This window comes from Metopolophium dirhodum, chromosome 5, assembly GCF_019925205.1.
Source record: "Metopolophium dirhodum isolate CAU chromosome 5, ASM1992520v1, whole genome shotgun sequence".
NCBI classification, from domain to species: domain Eukaryota; kingdom Metazoa; phylum Arthropoda; class Insecta; order Hemiptera; family Aphididae; genus Metopolophium; species Metopolophium dirhodum.
Window position 1 is genome coordinate 8377619 of NC_083564.1, and position 22402 is coordinate 8400020.

The 22402-nt window shown below is 28.7% G+C and overlaps 1 protein-coding gene across 3 annotated transcripts in view; it reads left to right on the top strand.

Annotated features, from left to right (window-relative positions):
* Positions 1-11464: 11464 nt before the first annotated feature.
* The window catches only part of LOC132945021 (transcription factor 21), a 42686-nt gene continuing 31748 nt past the window's right edge, over positions 11465-22402 (top strand). Inside the window, exons 1-2 of one of the 3 annotated variants that reach the window (XM_061014629.1) lie at positions 11465-11732; positions 21414-21756. In XM_061014629.1, the coding sequence (XP_060870612.1) occupies positions 21421-21756 (336 nt within the window). In that variant the 5' untranslated portion in view covers positions 11465-11732; positions 21414-21420. Of the gene's footprint in view, positions 11733-12757; positions 12843-17560; positions 17815-21413; positions 21757-22402 lie in introns of those variants that run through there. The other 2 variants (XM_061014627.1, XM_061014628.1) reach the window with 2 other exon arrangements.

Genomic DNA, 22402 nt, shown 5'->3' on the forward strand with positions numbered 1-22402 from the left:
TTGAGAACCACTGAGTTATTGAATAATAATTAGTAATTACCTATAAAAAAATAAAAATAAAAGTCTGTTCGTGACCGATAATATGACCGAAGCAAGTCAGTACTGGGCACTGGCGTATAATATTATGGTATTTTTTATGTCGTAGGTATTATAATGTTTTGAAACTTAAAAGTAAAACTTAACCACCGTCGCACGCGCATTGTCAGTGACCATCAGTTCTATAAGCCATCCGAGTATCCGATTTATTTTATTTAACAAATATTCTAAGAATATAAAATAACAAATCTGCGGTTAACAATGGCCCAACAGCTCCGAAAGCATAGCCATTTGTCACTAAAATATAATAATATCAATGTTATTCACCAATATTTTGTATTTTTTTTTATCCCATGTATATGAGTGATTCAAAACCTCTGAATTCGAAAAAATAATTACACCGTTTGTATACGAGTATAGCTGTAAGGGGGTAGGGAAAATATTATTTATTTTTAATTATTGGAAGGAATGTCTTTTGAGTTTCAACGTCATAGTATACCTATATAGAGTGATCCATTTAACACAAGGTTCAGAGGGCCTTATGGTGAGTGTCTTACGTTAAATGGATATCACTCCGTATAGTCTAGAGACAAAATGTAATCACACAAAAAAAAGTTGGAAAAATGAATGATACGACTGTCAATGATTACTTCACATTTCATGGAAGATGTTTCAGTCACATTTTCTAGCAGTGCTTTTATGCATATTAATGATTATTATATTTATAATAATAATATTATATTGCATACATTGAAGTTTACTAAAAGATCTATATATAAATATACGACTTTTATCAGAATTACCTAACTCGGAGATAAAAGAAATAATAATTTATTCACTAGAAATATACTATAATAATATATACGTAGGTACTTCAAAAAGATATGTGAAAGAACTAAAAAGTAATTTCAATAAAATGCAAGTTTATACAGCTATTTCAATGACAAATAAGGAAATATTGAAAATGTATCGAATAAAAAAAGGACGATAGCCGAAAGGCTAATAAAATAAAGAAAATATATATGAACTGATGGCGCAATATAAATATATATTTCTATATCAAATTCTATTAAAAATATATTGGCATTGTTCAGTTTCTCGAATAGAGAAGGGAAGTGCAGTGTGGAGACAATACAAGTAGAATATAACATTGAAGAAATGTAATAAAAACTAAAATGAAAATTGAAAAACGGTTTTACGAAAATAATAAACAATTATAGGTATTAGGTATAATTATTAAATTATGAACATGTAAGACCGTAATACGCTATGGCTCATTCTCTATTGAGGTACCTATCAACCTATCCACAGCATATTACCTATATACAATATGAGATATTTTCAAAGCAATATAATATAACAATATAACATTATATAAAACAATTATATTTTACTTGAAAACTTATGAATTATAAGTGTATTTTTTTGAAGGAGCCTTATAGTTTATAAATTATAATATTAATAATTTCAAAACGTAAATATGGATAAAATTACTAAAATTGTAATTAATACTAAAACAACAGATCTTCATTGATGAATGCAGAATGATCTTATAGTGATGTGTCATGTGCGATCAAGAATCCGCCAAACTCAGAAAAAATGTATTTAATAAAATCAAGCACTATATACACATTGTTAAAAAAATATTCTAGATAAATAATACGAATATTTGACATACTTAAGATAAGTGCTATTAATATAACCTGTATCACTGACAAATTGTATAATATGTAAACAATTAAATATTAAGAATGTATTAATGTGTAAAACATGTCATACCTATTATATAGTTACTAACATTATTGGTAGTCACACTCAGAGATGATCAAACCAACACTATATAATACGCTTTCAGCATAAATAGTTACATAGCGTTTAGATTATATAGTAAAAATCAACAATCAATGTTTTGTTTCGACTTTGAACATTTTCAAATAATTAGAAATAATGATGACAATGGTAGGTTTAACACTTTTAATACAATTAGTGCAAGAACAATTTGAGGAACATCAACAATACGAATTTATATTCTATAGGCTTTAGCAAGCAGTCTCTATAACTGTTTAAGTATATAAAATAAATCAAGATAACAATGGTTCGTCAAAATCAGAATGTTCCAAGACATTTACCAACAATGTATGTATACTATGTATGGTCGACCCAGTCAAAGGTTCACTAAAATCTTTGTGTGAGGATAATAGTATACTGCTACTAATATAATAATATAATATACATACAGTTTTACAGCCTTAACACTTTTTGAGAGTCACTTAAAACTTCGCATCATAACCTTTGCAAGATTCTTTCTCCCATATAGAATATAGCGTATACACAGCGACAGCGACAGCGTACATGGATTCAAGAGGACGCTATACGATATTCGAGGATAGGGCGCATAAAGGGGTGCAATTCTTATTGAGAGGCAATATACCAGATGGAAATCACGCGATGACCGAAGGATGAATCCCAACAATTTGAATGCGTCTTACAACATAATATAATACCTCGATATTACGCTTTATACGCAGAGTTGTGAGAAGTTAAGTGAGACTAGTGAGAGCTATAGTATAAAACTCGGATGGTTTAAATTCGGCGACCACGATCTATAAAATATATATTGTGTACACCAGTGGCGTCCGTAAGAAGGGGGGATAACGGGCTGAAGCCCCCCATTGCCCGTATAATATTACTTTAAAAAATATATTTATCAAGTTTCAACTGTCAGATATAGTAACCAAGACGTACATTTCATATACATCTGACCAGAATGAATTCATTTTTGAAAAAACATTGTATTTGCATACCTAGCAATTTTCCTAAAATTATCTGTAATTTTTCGGTAAAAGTATGAACTATTTGTATGAAAGACCTTGTATTAAATTGTCTCGCCATACAAATTAACTGTAGTTTTGACGAAATTTGAACTTTAAATGCTTATAAAAAATAACCATGATGCCTATGTATCGTTAATATTTTACCTATAATAAAAACTTACGTATTATATTTTTAAGCTTTTTGACCGGATAAAAAATGTTTTATTGACATTTATAGAAAAAAATTTAAACTAATCAAATACAATCCAAGTGAGGATGGTATAACCAAGCTGGTTACCAAACAATTTTAATAAATTTTCATTTTTTTTTCTCCAATTATTTTAAAAATCACTGAGCATTTTCAATTTTGACCTGCTAAAAGTACCAACTAGATCCAATTTGCTTCCAAAAACATACATTGGGCATCGAAGCTTATGATCAGATCATTTTTTCTACCAGAAAAGTTGAAAAGCTAAAAACATTTTAAAATACCTCGAATAAACGTCTGAAATTATTAGACTGGATAAAATAAAAATAAAATTGTAATTCATTTTCAAGCCCCTCCCCCCCCTCATTGAAAAATCATGCGTACGCCACTGGTGTACACTATATAGGTACGACAGTATATAATCCCCACTCGCGATCCGGTAACCGCGATATTTTCCGTTGTCTGTCATTTTTAATTGAAAACTCGTACGGTTGCCACCGATTGTTTAATCTACGTACGCCTGCGCCGAACGATTTTCAACGATTTTTAAATATTCGATCAAACCGAAAAAGTTACACCGTTTGCCGCGAGTGCGTAAATAATTAATGTCGAACTGCACGTTTGCACCTCTTCGAATGGTTATCATATTATACCAGTATTCACCGTACACATCAGTCGCATAAAATTGAAGTGGATTATTATTTCACCAATATTCGAATATTTTTCATACGTATATACGTATGAAAAACATATTATACAATACCAAAATTATATACCTATACAAAAGAGACAATATTTATTTTATATTTTAAGTATACATACATATTTTTTCAATGTGGTATGTCAATGCATGCTATTGTGTAAACATTTGTCATATTTTGGGCTTTAGCCATACAATATTTATATTATTATCTAATATGTAAAAATCTCGTGTCACGGTGTTTATAATAGTCGCACTCTTCCGAAACGGCTCTACCGATTTTTATGAAATCTTTTTTGTACATTTGCTAGGTATGAATAGGTCGTAAAGTATTTTCCCCCTAACCTAACCCAGGAAGGCGCTCAAAAAGGGGTTTTGGAGATTTGCGGTGAAATTGTTGTTATTGGTTATAGAAGAAATAATTAGTGGACATTAGTATTTATTATTTGGTTTCCATTGGTTAATCAAGTAGATAAAGTGCAAGCATGCATCAAATAAAATTTTCACACATTGCCTACTTGATATGCCGTCGCACATTGCAGATATATTTTCGTTCTAAGTTGATAATTGGCTCAATAACATGTTCCCCATTATTAGAGCATATTTTTTTCCATATACCTACCACAATATTACAATATTACTTATGCCCCGCTCTTCATATCAAAACATGCCGAACCAATTATGGTCAGAATCACCCTTATAAAAGAGTATTGAAGTTGGGAAATTAGTTGTTTTTTCCTGGTTGGACTTTTTCCATTATTAACTAATTTCATCAAGTAAACCAGTCTTATATGTATCACTAAAATAACTTTATGTTTAAAAATTAATTATTTAGTATTCTTATGTGATATTTAATTTAAGAATTGTAATTGTATTATTTTTAATATTTTCATGTATCTGAAATACATCTGTACTTGAGTCTTTATGGCGTTTATTTTATACAAATAAATAAATAAATAAATAAATAAATAAATATCGATACATATATTAAATCGAGACACTGATGCATATAAATTACTCGCTTCAAACATTTTATTTATCCTAATAGTGTAGATATGGAAAAATAATATATGTTACCTATGTTTCAAATAGAGACTACGATTGCTAACTCGTATTTTCACACAACTTATTAGTTATGAGAATATTGATTAATTATTAATAATCACAGTTATCTTACGCATTTCATTACTACAATATTATAGGGTTATTTGAACAACTTGGATTTGTAATGCTCAGTATTAATAGGTAGTTTATATTATGTAAATAGTAATTAACTGTGCGAATATGGACTTATAAGTTCTCTTATACCTAAGCATAAATTATTATGTTTATAATCTTGTAATATTATATTTAAATATAAGATAGGTTTGTACTATAACAATCCAAACAGCGGAATTATAGATTGACGTATGGTAAGTATGCCTATATTGGCTATTAAATTGCCTATTCAAGAATATGACACATTATTATAATAATATGATGCAGCTTATAGAAAGTGTTTATATATAACATTATTATGTAGTTCGTGTTGGCAGTGTCAATCATGCCAAATCATTAAATTTAGTTTATGTTCTAAATGTTGCAATGTAAATAATAAAACTTGTTAAAAATGTTAAAAATGTTATAAATTTTTTGGTGTTCACCGTTTTTTCTTTGTATTATGTGACCTTTGAATCATAATATATATCTTGTTTAGCAGAACCTATTGTCCGTTAATAATTTATTATCTCCGACAAAAGGTCTAGTTTGGGTCAACGGACTACCGTCTGTGTAAGTGGGATGAGTTCTATACAAAGGTATTTCCCAGTGAGAAGCTAATCGACGTTTGCCGTTTTATACTATACCTAAGACGTGCAAACGGCGAAATGCTGGGATGAGCTGCCGGAAAACTAAAAAAGTCCATCCAAGTATGCCAAATTGATTAATATCCCGTCCGTCATAAAATAATATAATTATTATTCTCATCTCATTAGGGAATATCTACGGTAGGTAGGTATATGTTGTATGTAGTTCACGAAGGCATTGTATTGAAGCTGCCGTTTAATTAATTTCAGCTAGCTGTTGATGACGTCTTCCGTCCAAATACTTTTGATCAACAATTTATAAAGAGCTGTAAGCGTGGTCCCGGTACGAACACGAACCAAGTTTTTTCTTTTGATACTTCTTTGAGTAAAATGTATTGTTCAAAGTCTCTTACAAACACTTAATGATGGTAAGTTCCATTATTATTGAAAACACAAAAAGTAAGACGAGTAAACAATAAAAAGTTTTTAGTATTATCCTGCACGTGTAAAGTCCTCCAGAGATAAATTGAATTAAACGTTTGATATTTTTAATTTTTGTTTTAAAATGCATTATAGGTATGTTAGTTGTTGCACATATCAAAACTATTTCTATCGTAATTACATACCTAGTATATAGTATATACCTACTGTTAATAAACCGATATTTGTTAAAATATGTTATTGAATATTTCAAAGTTCGATCTTATTAAAATAAATAATTTTATCCAGCATTATTTTTCATCTATACTTTAATACTTTATACAGACTATATTATAACAATGGGTTATACCTAAATTGGAAAATATTTTTAAAAAATAAAGTGTTAGTACTTACCTATTATAAATATGGGTTTTTAATTAATTATTATTTTACTCATTGAGGTAATAGTTGGTTACTTATAAGGCTATAAATATAAATAATGTTATTTTAAAACTCTCTACACATTGAACTTTAAAACATTTTTATGAAGTATCCATACTTCTGAATTGTATGATATCAGATACTCCTATAAATGTAAATAATAGGGGAAAAGTTATAAACTATAATACTAACTTATAATATTCGAGTATAACTTCGAGTAAAATGTTTTTTCTGTAAAAGCGCGCGGATGAATTTTTCGGAAAAACGCCATTTTATTGGGACATGCAATTAGTACCTATGAAAAACTTTGTTTGCTATTTTCTAACACAAAAATACAAAATGCAATGTAAGGCGCAATTAATAGGATCTCAATGACTCATAGTTGAATATACTTGAATATAATATTATACCGGCTACACACTGTAGTATACCTGATCGCCTATTAGGTACCTACCTACATACATTTATTTTTACTTGCATTGAATGTTCATTATTTCAGTTCTGGAACTAAACCTTAATAGCTTAGGTACCTATATATTTTTTTATTATAAAATAAAAAATTACAGGTAGGTAGAACAATTAAATATAAAGCATCAGCGCCTCTGTCACATTGATATTAATTAAATGTTATCTTTATTTAACCATACGGGCTTAATCATTTAACACTTTTATAATAATTGTGTATGATATATTATTATACATTACTAATGTAAATACTGTTTTCACTTTATTTTCGAGACTAATATTGTCATACATAGTCTAAAAAATGTATACATACCTATTAAATAAGTTGAACATTTTGATAATTGGACGCACAAATATTTTTTCACAGATTATACCTCTGTAAGCTTTGGTCGTATTAAGTCTAAAATAATGGCCACAGTAAAAGATATAGGACTTAACGGATGTTGTTCTAAATTCGCTGACAACCCATAAAATAGACGTAATAGGCGACGTGTCTTCGTAGGGATTTAACGTTGACATGACGCATCTGGCGATGCTCTTAAAAGAAAATAATCAACGATAATTTTATTTTTTTGTGGTGTTCGGTTTATACAAACTCTTGTCTTCCGAGCAGCATACTGCAGTAGCAGTGTTACAATCTTAATAGAAAATGTGTATCATTAATGTTTTATTTCGATTTTTAGATCAACAACATAACTATTATATTAAATAATATCATTATTTTTTTAAAAAACGCTATATTATTAATAATAAATAAGTCAAGGGGAAATTAAGTCAGAAATACTTTAACAGCTGAGGTATTAAATGAAACAAAGCTTAATTCATAATTCATAATAAGCATAATTGTATCAAATAAAATATAAACATATTATGATTTATGAGTCAAAAAACATTTATCATAATTGTAAAATAAATAAATATATATATTTTATTTTATTTGTTTATTGCCATTCAAATGATGTGTTAAATTGCATTTTTATTCTAACGGTTATTAATTAATATTGGTTTATATTTTTATCTAACTTTTCAAAATTATTTGTATAACGTTTTATGTTGAAAGCATATCTTGACTAATTAATATTTAGTTCTTATAATAAGTTATAATATATCAAGCTGCTATCATCAACAATTTCATTTAAAACAAATTATTATACAAACATAATAATATAATATAATCTAATGTTATGTTGTAACTTGTAAGAGAAAAATAATATTTCTGAATTAATTTGTAATCAATGACGTCATAGAGTTCATCGAAATTTAAAAAAGTAGTACTTATCTAATATTAATAAGCACATTTATATTTAATTTTATAATTCAATTAATAAATATTGTTATTTTTATCATACTATATCATACATAAAATAATTGTCCATATAGAAATGGTTATGTTGAAATAATGTTTTATTAAATAAAATATATTATAATTTATAACACACTTAAGACGTATTTTAAATAGTACAGGTATAAACTGTTTTTAAAATTTCCAATACATCATATTATTTACCAATACTTACTCATTATTGTATATGATAATTTGAGAAAAAATTAACATTTATTATGAGTTATGGCAAATAATTTTGTTAAAATGATTAAGAAATTTAAAAATTAAAAACTAACCATACTTCAGAAGTTCTATCAACTACCTACCTATACATTATTTAATTCACTACAAAATGTATAATGTTTTTTTTGATAACAATAGAAAATTCGAATATTTGGTATATCCCGATATCAAATTAATTCCCACATTTACGGTACAAAATAATAAAATATTAGTAAGTACCTAATACATTTTTATGTGCACTATTTTTATTTAACCTTAAAAATATTATCTAGGTATTTTTTACTAACATTACTTTTAATACACGCTAGGCACTATATAATAAAATAAAAATATCAACTCTTAAAAAAAAAATATCTAGATACATTAGTTATACATGTAAGCAATTTTAAAAATTAATGTTCAATACAAATTAATAATTATAATATATTAATAGTATTATATTTATCTATTTAAATAATTTTTTTAGGATGGTTAGAGAAAAACTAATAATTTAAGTATTTAATAAATTAAAAAATATTTTTATTCACAGCTTCAAGTCAAATCTAAATTCCTAACGTGGTATCACCTATGCCAAACCAATCAACTAATTGGGACCAAATCGCTGAAAATTATTTTTGAGTAACACTCAAGTTACGAGATATTTTTAACCAACTTTTAATACGATATATTATAGCTGTTATTATGTATTTTACATTGTTGAGGAATGACGGTAATATACAATTATATAGGTATATTATAAAATACATAAAACAAATATTTTAAGAATATGCAGTTAATAATTATATTCATTACATTACTGAAGATTAATGTAAATGTATAGGGTATGATATCATAATTTAAAAGTATTTATAGAAAAATAAGTCATGGTAAGTATGGTAGTTCTTTAGTCTACCTATATTATCATACTATATATTCAGTGTTCATAGATTATACACAGAATTAAAAATAAAATTCACTTTCGTGACACTTATTAACGATTATAAATTAAGACATAATTTCATTTTAGGAGAGAATTGTTGAGGATTATGCTGTCTGTTATATTATGAACTTGCATTATAATCATTTAGAGTCAATACACAAAATTAAAAAAATACAAGGACCCCCTATTTAGGATATAGAAAAATTTATTAAAGGGTGGTTTGCTCGGGCACCATCAAGAATCAAAAAACTAACAGAGAAACAAAATACAATAAATAATAAAAATTATTCAATTCAATAATTAATTAAGTCAATTTTTTAAGTTTTTAATATAGATTTTAACTTCAGTTTTTATATTATGTATTGGTAAAAATTAATGTTCAATAACTATACTGAATAAATACAATAAACATATGTTTCGAAAACATTCATTCAATATATTTCTCAAATATTGGCAATATCATAAATATTTATACAATATTATGCACTGCACTTAACCAAACAATTGAAATTATTATATTTTCAAAACATGAATAATAATATTCTACAATATTTTAAAATATACTTTTTGAAATATTGTAGCAATGTTTGATTGCTTTCAAAAAAATGATCTCAAAATATTTCGATACATTCTGACAGTTATATAAAGATATTAATATAACTATTTATCATAGGTTAAGTTAGGTTAGGTCAAATACTTTTAAAATATTATTTAGCTGTGTGAGTATATTATGTTGTAAGTAGGTAAGGCTATAATAATATTAGAATAAAACATCTAAGACTTCTTACAATGTGTTGTCTGGTTGAATATCATTATATAGTTTTGTTGATAATTTTCTAATTTATTGTTATCATGCAATTATCGAAAGTAACAAATCAATGACCTCATAATTTAATTAATTATATATGTACGAGTACGAATGTACCTAACTATGCAAAACATATGTTTCATTTAACACTGTAGAAGGTAGGTACCGTACTATGATTATACTTGTTCATCGTTATAGATAATAATAGAAATTAAAACGTGTGTGTAAAGAACATCATGTTATAAGTTGTAAGCACTACAAATATTTGATTAAATATATAATTGATTGAAGCGTTTTTATGAGCTTATAAATTAAATATGATACTTTTACAATTCTTTTGAATAATATTTATTTAGTTAGATAGAACGATGAATTATTGTTTGGAATTTAATTTATATACTAAAACTAAAGATTATCTATATAGGTATTATTAATAGAATAACCGTAAAAATAATAATCGGTATTTTTTATAGTATCCATGCAAAATCTTTGAGGATATTTAATAGAAATCTCTCAATTCGAACGTAATTTATTGTGGATTATCTGATTATCATATTAATCAATTTGCCACGAAAATACCGCACTAATGAGCGATTAAACACAATATTAATATGTTTAACAACGCAAGAGCAACTCTCACGAAACTACCGTCAGTGAAACATTGTGTATCATATTACTTTTCGCATTCGTGCGGCACACCAAACCCGTAGTCGTGTACGATGGTTATTAAATGATGAATGGTCGAATGTGAAAAAACAAAAATAATATAAATCTACGTTTTTCGAGTAAAATCACTCACACTGCAGTAATAAACATCACTGCAGCGAAACGAATGCAAGATTAATAGTGAGCCTGACGAACGAACCCGCTGATCGCGGGGTAGGCAGTATAGTCTGCATCGGATGGAACTGTTTTATTTACTTAGGCGCAGACCCCTAATCGTATGTCTGAGACGTACCTATTGAAATAATACGAGCGATGACCCAAACCACCCTCCCACGCCGACGATGACGATGAGCTGGGTGTCATATTTAAAATGTTCGTTTCAACAGCGACTTTGCGCAGCTGCTGTCCGCGCGCGAAGACGTCCGGAGATAAATAATAGCATAACGATGATGATGATGATGATGATGATGATGACGATTATGGTGGTGATAATAATAACATCTCACACCATACGGAACATAATATTTTGTGGGGGCGAGTGGTCCGTGGAGGGTATAAGTAGGGACGTATTGACGGTGCACTCGCCGCAGCATTTACTTACTGTCGAGAAATCACAACCCTTCGTCGATGCAGTCGTGCTGGCCGACCACTCATTGAGTTATTATTATTATTATTAAACTGTGTGGTTATATTATTATATTATCTGCACTGATGTTGTGACTCGTTTAAATCGTCTCCGAGCCGATTACACTTTTGTTTACCCGATTTACATAACACTCAGGTGTTTACGTTTGTACGGTATACTAATTTAGCGCACATATAATTTATTATACATATGATATTGATATTACTGACGTATTATCCGTTTTAATTTGCCAACTGAGAAAATGGTGAAACACATTTTAGTAAGTACTACATTGTATTCATTTTTTTTAAAAAATCATTGCAGGCTATAATAATTATTAATTTATATTTTATGGTTCTTTTCTTTATGGTTCGACCTGCACCTGATGCATTTATGCATATTATATTTTGCCATATTATTACAGTAATGGTAGGTCACCACATAATTTTCCGCAATAATATGAAAGAATCACTACTACAACAGTTGTAGGTACATGATATGAATAAAATGTAGTATGATAGAGAAGATAAAATTAAAAATGAACTTTTATTTAGATTTTCAATATTTCATTTGTATAATAATATGTGTTAGGCATATTATATTATTATAATATTATAAACCATGGTGTAAAGTAAATATCAAAAATACATTTTATTTTTCACTTATAGGTAAAAGTGTTGGTATGAGGTACAGTCAACAATAACGTAATTAACGAAGACGCTATGTATAAATGTGTATTATAACGGCATCGTTAATAACACTTATACTGACTATACGGTCATAATTGTTTTGTTTACAATATGTTAATAGCCCCATACGGTTGCACAATTTAAGTACGATAATTATTACTGCATATATAACTACAATAGTTATAATAATAATTCAGACACACTCACATATTGACAATTACTTACCCCGCCATAAATCGCTACTTATCACTTATCAACTGTATACCTAGGTACTTAATTTTTAGTGATTTTCTATGATATATTGTTGATAGTTTTCGGACGTAATTTCAAAAAATGAATTCCGTAAGGAGTTTTTTTTTTCATTCTTATCCGGTGTTGTGTGTATCCGTTTCATCACGTTTCCCATTGGTACGTTTACATTTGGACCACGACATTCTTTTGTGGGGGGCCCTTCGGTTTACGGTTAACACGCACATGTGGACAAAAATAAACTCGTCTAGTCTACTGCAGGGTTGGTATCTATTTAAAACGAACAAAATCCTCCTCTAACCATGTTCTATTGGTGGACAATTTTTTGAGAATCCGCCGAGACTCCACCCATTGCATTAAATCGGAAACTTCTTATTTTTAGTAGCGTAGAGCCTCTTTTGGATCCTGAGTGTGTTTAATTTTGCTGTTGGCTGCTGAGCGGAAAATTCATTGTAAGTGTATTTAATTGTACGAAAATACAATATATTCTGTACTAACACTGCAGCTTTTAACTAACTTTTTTAAAAATGAATTTCAAGTTTTGAAAATAAATTATATTATTATTCGTTTTATATAAAATATAATAGGTGGGTATTATTATACATAAAATATGTGTGAAAATATTTTTTTTATTAAGTGACAAAGTAATTAGGTACAGGTGTTTCGACTTGTGAGTATTTTACCCTTAAATAATTGTAAGTTAGATAAAATTAAAAATTGACAACAAACATTATTTTATATTGGTAGTAACGGTGTTCGTAAATATATTTCATATGGTTTTTTAGTATAAGGAAAATACTTACAATATTAAATAATCACATGTTTTCCTTATTATAATCGATGCATACCTAATAATAATTGTTAATTTATTTGCATGAAACAACTTTTTTTATGCTTACGATGATAGATACAATGTGTAGTATTATATTTATCAGAAAATTAAAATTGTACGGCACACAAGCATATAAAATATTAGGTACATAGGTACCTTTACTAATACTATAAAACCTATATTTGCATTATAGATTCATATTATGTTTATAACATCTATTCGCCGCGAAAGGAATGACCATGAAACGTGAGATACCTACATATGATTTTTTACACGAATACAATTACGTATTATGTATAATATAAAATATTATAATGTTATATTTATTAGAACAAGACATCACAATAATACGATTTATCTCATAATATGCAAAATCGTTACGGTAACATTTTCAGTGTATAATAATGTAACATGACTTGCATAAACAATATCACAGTTTAAATGAATTTATATCCGAATTAAGATGACTATAATAAAATTGTAAAATATTATATTACTTAATCAGACAGATTTAAATCTAATAAATATTATTATAAATGTTTTTATGGGTTTGTATCAACACGTTTGTATCAAAAACAATATTGTTACGAATGAAACATAAGAATACGACCTAGTAGGATTATCTGCTAATTATAATATAATATAGGTATAGTTATATTATATTAATTATTAATGAAATAAACTTCGTCAGGTAAGAGTCACCTACATACCTAGTTAGAATCATTACATTATTAATACTATTTTATAAGGACTATGTGTAGATAGTAGGTGAAATTAATAAAATATTGATTTTTTTTTTGAGAATTTTTTTAATAGGTAATGTGATTAGAATTAGATTAAAGTAATTAGTTAGGTACTACAATTCAAAACATAAATTGCCATACCTACCAAGTACCAATTACTGGATAGGCTCTCCTTTCTAATGTTAAGACATTGTTCATTGTATTGTATGTATTAAAAACTATCTTATTTGCTTTTGAGCTACAGAATCGATCACAGATGGTAAATTTTCTTTTAATAAAATATAAAACAAAACATCGGAATAAAATATATTTATATTTATTTATTTCAAAGTTTCCCATAGGTACAATTCTAAAACTAATTAATATATTTAACACTCCAAAATTGTATGATGAAAAGTTGAAAGTTACACGAAAACAAAACAAAAATAACTGTTGTATTACCTGGTAATTTTCGTACAGTACCTAGGTACCTATATTATCTGTTAAATTATTATAATAACCAACAGCTCTTCACATCCGCTTATAGTTTGAATACTACAAACAGTGAAATTAATTTTTGGTTGTTTAATACAAAACTTGATTTTTAAACATAATAAAATTGTAGACAAAATGTATACGATGCCTATAATACATAAATATATTCATTGTTAGCTTATAATGTTTACGCTAATGATTTTATTATGTTACGTAAACATAAATAACAATAAAAATAATATTTACTGTACCATAATATTATCATAATATCACATAATAATATTTTATACATTTAATGACTTACGGTAACTTCCATGAACCATATTCTCACATATAATAATATTATAACTTATAACAATATAGATGTATAACTTAGAATTTATATCAAATATGATGTGTGCTGATTTTAACTTTTCCGCTAATTTATAAGATGATGATAATATTATAATAAAAAAAAAAAATCGTGAAAGGACTGACTCTGTGCAATACATTACGTTGACTTTTTGTGATTATTCAACAAAATAATGTGATACACTATACTTATTATATTATTGATATAATATTCTAAACCTCCAATCTAATATTTTATTTGAATGTTACTGAAGTGTAAGTACCTACCTATATAATACATCTAATTAATATTATTGAGGAATGCTGTCACCTATATTATAAGTTGCATATTTAAATAGCATTTTTTAAATAGGTAAAGTCTTAACAATTTAAATGCTTTATAATATTATATTCTACTATCTAATTATTCGTGCTAAAATCATGCTAAAACAAATGTATAGATTCTAATATCCTGTTCCTATTGAATATTGATGTGAAGGTCATATTAGTACATTTTAATGATTTTTAGAATAAAATGTATAGGTTCGTACGTTTTGTAATTTATTATATAATGTTTTATAGAATTATTTTGCATAACTTGTAGTTAAACAATTCATTTTTGGCATACGTTCAAGTATCTCAAATAGTAAAAGGTTTTAAAATTATTAGGTACCTATAATGCATGTATGAGTAGCTTAAAACAATATTAACTGAACCTTAACATCTATTAGGTATAATAACTGACGTTATATCCTAACATGTTCCCACCTATAAAGTATCAACGCTTAAAAAATAATTATACAAAACTTACTGCTTTCAGATAATCAGATCACAACAATTTTTCCTTAATTTCTACTACCTATATAATAGATCAGATGACATTTTAATAGTAAATTTGACGAATTGGGATTACGGGATCTTAGACTTTTGTGCGAATGATAACTATTTTGTAACGAATAATATTATATCATAGGTACAGTCGAAAACTCGCAGTATAACTTACCGAAATATAGTCTGTTAGAATACAATACTGTACAGTTTATTTTCCATTTTATTGGAGTTTGATATATGTATAAAGTTGGTTAGATGAGTGGCGTAGCCAGGATTTTTTTCGGGAAGGCTAATCAACTTTTACACTTTTACACATAAAATACGTACTAGCACACATTACAGATATCTGAAAAGTGTTAATACTTATAATACATTTTCAAATGTTTTAAATACAATTTAAGACTTTTTGAGTAACTAACATAGAATATTAAAATAATTTTTAAATTTACTCAACATCTCGGGGGGGGGGGGGGGCTGCAGCCCCCTCAGCCCTTCCCCTGGCTACGCCACTTGGTTAAATCATTTTTTTATACGCATTTAGACACGGACTATCAAGGTAATTAATATCTAATTATTGCGAATTATTAGTACGAACAAAAGTAAATTTGTTCAAAAACGATTTTTTTTGGGTAATATTGTGTCAATACGAGTTTTTTTTAAAAAATATTTTCAATAAGATTTAATTATTAATTTATATAGTATTATTTTATCCGAGAACTATTTATCTTCTGTTCATTTACCAGTCGAACAACTTTCACACAGGAGAAAAGTACCTACATCTATGACAAATCATAAGGGAAGGGAACAAATATTTTATCAACAGCTAGTTCTGAAAACGCATTAGGTACTAGCATAAGAACAAAGTTATACTAAAAAGTAATAACACGATTGAACATTTATCAAGACATTTCAGTGGGATGGCAAACGTTATTATTTTAGTTGAAGACGATAAGTAAAATTAATTTTGTTTGTTCCTTGTATTGGTAACCTTTTGTGTGTTCCATCTCAAACGTAATATTGATATAATCATATTATAGCTGCATTATACCTACATAATATAGACAATACGTCAGCATCGATTAGACAACATAGAGAATCAATATAGAACGACGCGTTTTCTATTTTCTAAAAAAATTACAAAAAAATTTTACTCTACGATGTTCAAGTCTCTATAGTGTAGGTAATGCTCGTTTCTGTCGTAATCACGGGAGCAATAAAATTGACGTTTAAAAAACCATTTTATCGAGGCGTATACTGTATGTATATATATGTATTGATTAAGTGTATATCTATAAACTGCATAATCTATAGAGCTCTTGCAGTTAGAATCGCGGTACACAATTTCGAATTCTGACGTTGAAATAAAATAATAAATAAAATTTTTCGTACATTTTAGCGAACGGTCGTTAGAAAATGTACGTTCTAGTAATAAATATCATTCGTGAAATTCAAAATGAATATTATATTATTTCGCGTTCACATTATAGGTATTATTATTATTATTATTATTACATGATCGAGTGCAGCGGTGGTTGAAAAACTAGTTTTGCATATTATTATATTATAATATATAATCGCACCGCGCGCGTGTTTATACTTTTATAGAATATAATGTGGTATAGGCAGGTACTTCGCCTAACACGGGATATCTATACGGTCTTCGTCGACGACACGGTGCATGTTTCTACACAGTGATATATTTTATCGGTATTCGTATCGAGATTTATATCACAATATTTTTATAGGTAAATCGGCGAACGTTCCGCGGTGGTATAGCTACCTATGTATCTAATATTAATATATTATAATATACCATATTATGCACAGCAGCAGGTGTTACGCGGTTGTATATAATGTGGCGTAAAGGTGGTGTATATAATATATAATATTATTACAGTATTTTGCAGTGAAATCATTGTATTTATGTACGCAGTGACTATATTCGCGGTGGACGAGAAACGCGCAAACGTGTGTGCAAACGGATGTCGAAAGAAGAAAGGGTTCGCACGGTTTATTACCGTAAACAAAATGGTCTCGGGGCCGTAAAGAGAGTGGAATACAACAACTTACGATACTGCACACGTGTTACACGACTGCGTGCAGCATTGTCACACGACGGCGAAATGCATTTTTCTTTCTCGTCGCTGAGCAATATTATCAGTCGCCATCATAATCAATCACGCCAGCTATATTATATTATTATCATACCCACCTGTAAATATTTTTTTTTTTCATAAATTTCATTGCTATTGCTATTGTTGTTGTTGCAGGTAATTAATAACAAAGATAGGTAATACCTCAAAACACTCGCTACAATGCTACCTACTATCTTTTGTGTCGGTTGCATCGCGTTTGTGCCGCGAGTCAATCCCTGTGTAATATAATATTATCGTGTTTGACCGATACATATAATATTATATGCCACATGCATAATATTATAAAGGGTGAAAATGATATAGGTTCACTAGAAAAAATTCAGGTTTTTCACAGCTCATTTTTCCCGCACACACAGCTTTACCAAACACATTTTGCGTGCAACCCTAGAACTGCATCAATCCGATTGGTGCAGGGTATGGTGTAAAGTGTTTTTTTTGTTTTAATTAAGATATTTACCACAAGCGGTAGTCGTGTAGATGATACATTTTATCCATTATCAATTTATATCAATATTGACATAATATTTATTTTAGTTGTATCGTTTTTCTTCCCAAGTTGTTTTACATTAAATCAACAATACATTTATTTTGCAATATTATTATACATTAATTATATTTTAATGGGTACATTAAGACCTGCAAATAATTCAATTTTCTCCGGATTTCCGAGTATTGCATTTTTATAACTATCATTCGCGAATCCCCATCGAAACCCTTATCGTTAAAATACGTGTCGGATTTCACAAAAATCGATTGCCGTCCCTTTTATTCTGCATCTACCATCATATCGCCGCTGGTATATGTAATCCACCAGTCGTGGTCGACACAGCTTGCCCACTCAACATAATATTATGCCACCTTACCAACTGCGTCATATTTAGTTATCTCCATGCAGTAAAATAATTATTATATTAAAATATGCGTTTAAGTGCAATCCAGCAATGAAAATATATATATTATCTATACACAGAGTTGAGCGTCTGTAGCGCATTGAAATGACCGCTTAAACGGAATACGCGTTCCCATGAAAGACGATTTTGCAATTTGCAATACCTATACAATAAAATAGATATCTACCTAAAGGTATTTTTTATAATAAATCATATTTTAAACTGGTTCCTAAGTTCCTAGTTATACCTATATTAACCACTGCAGTGGACACTGGCCAATCTTCCGTGGGTTTTTTTTCATAAAATATATATTCTGTATATGCATACATATATTATAATATCTGTGGAATAGAGTAAATATTATTTAAATGTAAAAAACATCTGGAAAAAGTAAAGGGGAAAATAAAATATTTTAAAAATAAAATAAAACATAAATTGATTACAGTATTATTATAGCTATCAATAAATAATAATTAAATAATACAATTAACCGTTTACACCCTACCTTTCTCCCCTTTTGAAAACATGTTACGAGAACGATTATTCTGTATAATTTGTTTTAGAAGAATAGAATCGGACAAAAGATTATTGTTTGTGCATTTAAAACACTTAATTTGCTTTGTTTATTTTCAACTAAAATAATTCCATTGCTTTTCGCTTGAATGATCCATGTACGTAAATGCCAGTTTCGTTAAAATGTTTCTAACTGTCGCGAACGATCAATAATATTAATATTATGCAGATACTAGATAATATATTGATTATAATGTTCCAGTTAATTTGTTTATTATCTCTAACTCATTAATGGGACGTTTTGCCTAGTCTTATACAGTTATACTCAATCATAATCTTTTTAGTATTTGTGTTTATTCAGTTATGCGTTTAATGTCAGTGCTTTGGTTTAGATATTATGCGTCATATTATGTGATTATAAATTAACGTTTCGGTAAATATCGTGATTTACTCAAGACAATTTTACAAAGTATTTAAAATTAATTATGCAGAGATAAAGTGAATAAGTGATATTCAAATGAAGTAGAGTTTAAAATATACATCGCGTGGTCATTAAAATGTATCTATATGTATAATGTATTATATTATTATGTTAAAGGATTAACAATGAAAACAGAGATATAATCTTTTGCTTGTTAAGCATATTTTAGGCTTTCAATTCGTTGTTGTTGTTTTTATTATACCCAGGCATTTTGTTTAGGGGAGGTTTTTATTTACACTTATGAGAATAATAAATAGTTCAGCCGTTTCTGCCTCATTATATTGTACATATCAGAAATTTCTCTTGTACTCAAATGCATTGTTAATAATGTAATAATGCGTACATAATTGCATTAGTATAGTTTCGCATAAATTATTATGCATGCAATAATTCAAGTAATATATTTAAAAAAATATTTCCCTTGGGTTGTATGTCATATATACCATCTAAGTATGATGGTGTATAATATAAATGTAATAAATATATTTAAATAATATTTAGAATACGATTCGATCGTTTTTTGCTTAAATAATTTATTTGCCTATTTGAACTATTAAGACAAGTTTAACTACCTAGGTATATTAATAGAGATCTGCTGGAATGTTGAATCCCAAATAAATTGTTTGATATTATTATAATATTATTAACAAAAAAACGATGGTTTATAAAAATATCTAGGTAATAAGTTGTTAAATTTCTAAAGCGATGACTGAATTTATTAATTTATATCAAAAGATTTTATAGAATATATTTTGATTAATAGATAACGGGTTGTTTTCTACTTCTTGAAAATAATAAATATATCATTTTTGAGCATGTAATAACTAATAGCCTATCATAAATGATAGATGAGTATAGCGAGTTGACTGTAGAATGTGCATCAACGTTTTAATTTAACATTAGACACTGTATAGTATTTTAACAACTTAATTAAATGTACATATGTTATGTGACTCATATAAAAGTGTAATAGGAAACGTTATTAAACTATAAATTACTAACACACACGACATTCAATGGCTCAGTAAAACCGGTATGGAATTTAAAATGAAATGGAACACAAGCACAATACAAAAAAGTTGTTTTTTTTCAATTTTGATTTTAATTTGCGACTTGAGTGTGTATACGAGTGTCGAGTGCTATACTCGATACGTTTAACTCCTGTCGAAAACGACACTGGTTTATGTAGCCCATACGCGTGATTAGCAAAGATTGGGACGGTGTAATAACTAATAGGTAAGTCCATGTAGAGGCGAATTTTACTGTCACTCGAAATGAAAGTATAAGCTCTGCGTAGGTAGGAGGGTGAATTAGGGTGAATACCTATGTATATGTGTGTGTGTGTGTGTTTTATAAGTCAATGGCGAAAATACGTATATGTGCGGGTCCTCAATATAATGTATTAAACATTTATTTGTTGCACGACTACTCCATAAAGTTTAGAAAAATGTAATGCATTTAATCCTAAACATCGATTTAAAAAGATGAATAAAATGGTTGTTGGATTATATTTTCTAATAAAATCTGGGGAGGGGGGTGTACAGCCATGCTTTTGAAATAATGTTAAATATTATTTATTTAATTTAATTTAAGTATAAATATACATTAAGCACAAGTATAACACCATGGAATACGAACAATTGGTGGCTATGATAATAGTGTGTCGTGCCACTCCCTTAACAACCCCCCCCCCCCCAAAAAAAAAAAATACATCCTTTGCACAAGTATCACACTGCAATATATAGTGTACCCAATCGTTTACTGTTGTTCCAGATGTGACATGGGCAGACGCAGACCGGACTGGTGGTTGGAACAGCAACATCAACAGCAGCAACGGGACTTACTGGAGGACGGTTGTCCTAGGAACGCAGCCAATGCGAGGGAGAGGGCTCGAATGCGTGTGCTGAGCAAGGCATTCGGCCGACTCAAGACTACACTGCCGTGGGTGCCGGCCGACACCAAACTGTCCAAGTTGGACACGCTTAGGTTGGCCACCACATACATAGCACACCTGAGCTCGTTGTTGACGACTACCGAGCGGTCGGACGTCACGGACCAGGGAGAGACCGCGACCCAGGTTGCGGTCACGTCCACGCAACCACTAAACTACGCCATGGTAAATCTTACACCATAATATATACGACTATCAACTATCGAGCATATGCGTCATAGGTATAAGGTACTCGGTAGACTATTAATTGTTGTCACAGGAATTATTATCCCCAAATATGAGTACCTAATGTGTGTTATTCAGCTCAATCAGCTTTGAAATGTTCAGTCTTGTCCATGTAGTGGCGCCGAACCCGTGCATTAGGGGGTGGGTGTACCCCCAAAACTGGTGGGTAATCGTAATCCCAAGTATAAAAATATATTGTACAAATATACGAATATAAGAAAGATGACTTCCTAGTGTGTCGTAGAGTGTAGTGTGTACTGTGTGATAACGTTAGAAATAGCCAATAACCAATTAATAATTTAATTAATAGTGTTACCATTAATAAATAAATTCTAGTACTTATAATCAATGGTATTGTGTAAAAAGTCAAAAATCTCTGATAATACAGTAAATTTACTATTTTTATTTTACAAGTGATAAAACAATTATTAGTACCTATATTCAGCCCTTGCCACACAATATACTATTGTACTATATACCTACAAGTAAATACCTGAAGTAACTTCAATGACGTTATATACCCACCAATTATTAATTTTTATTATTATTATTATTATATTATTGTAACGTATAAACACTATGCCGT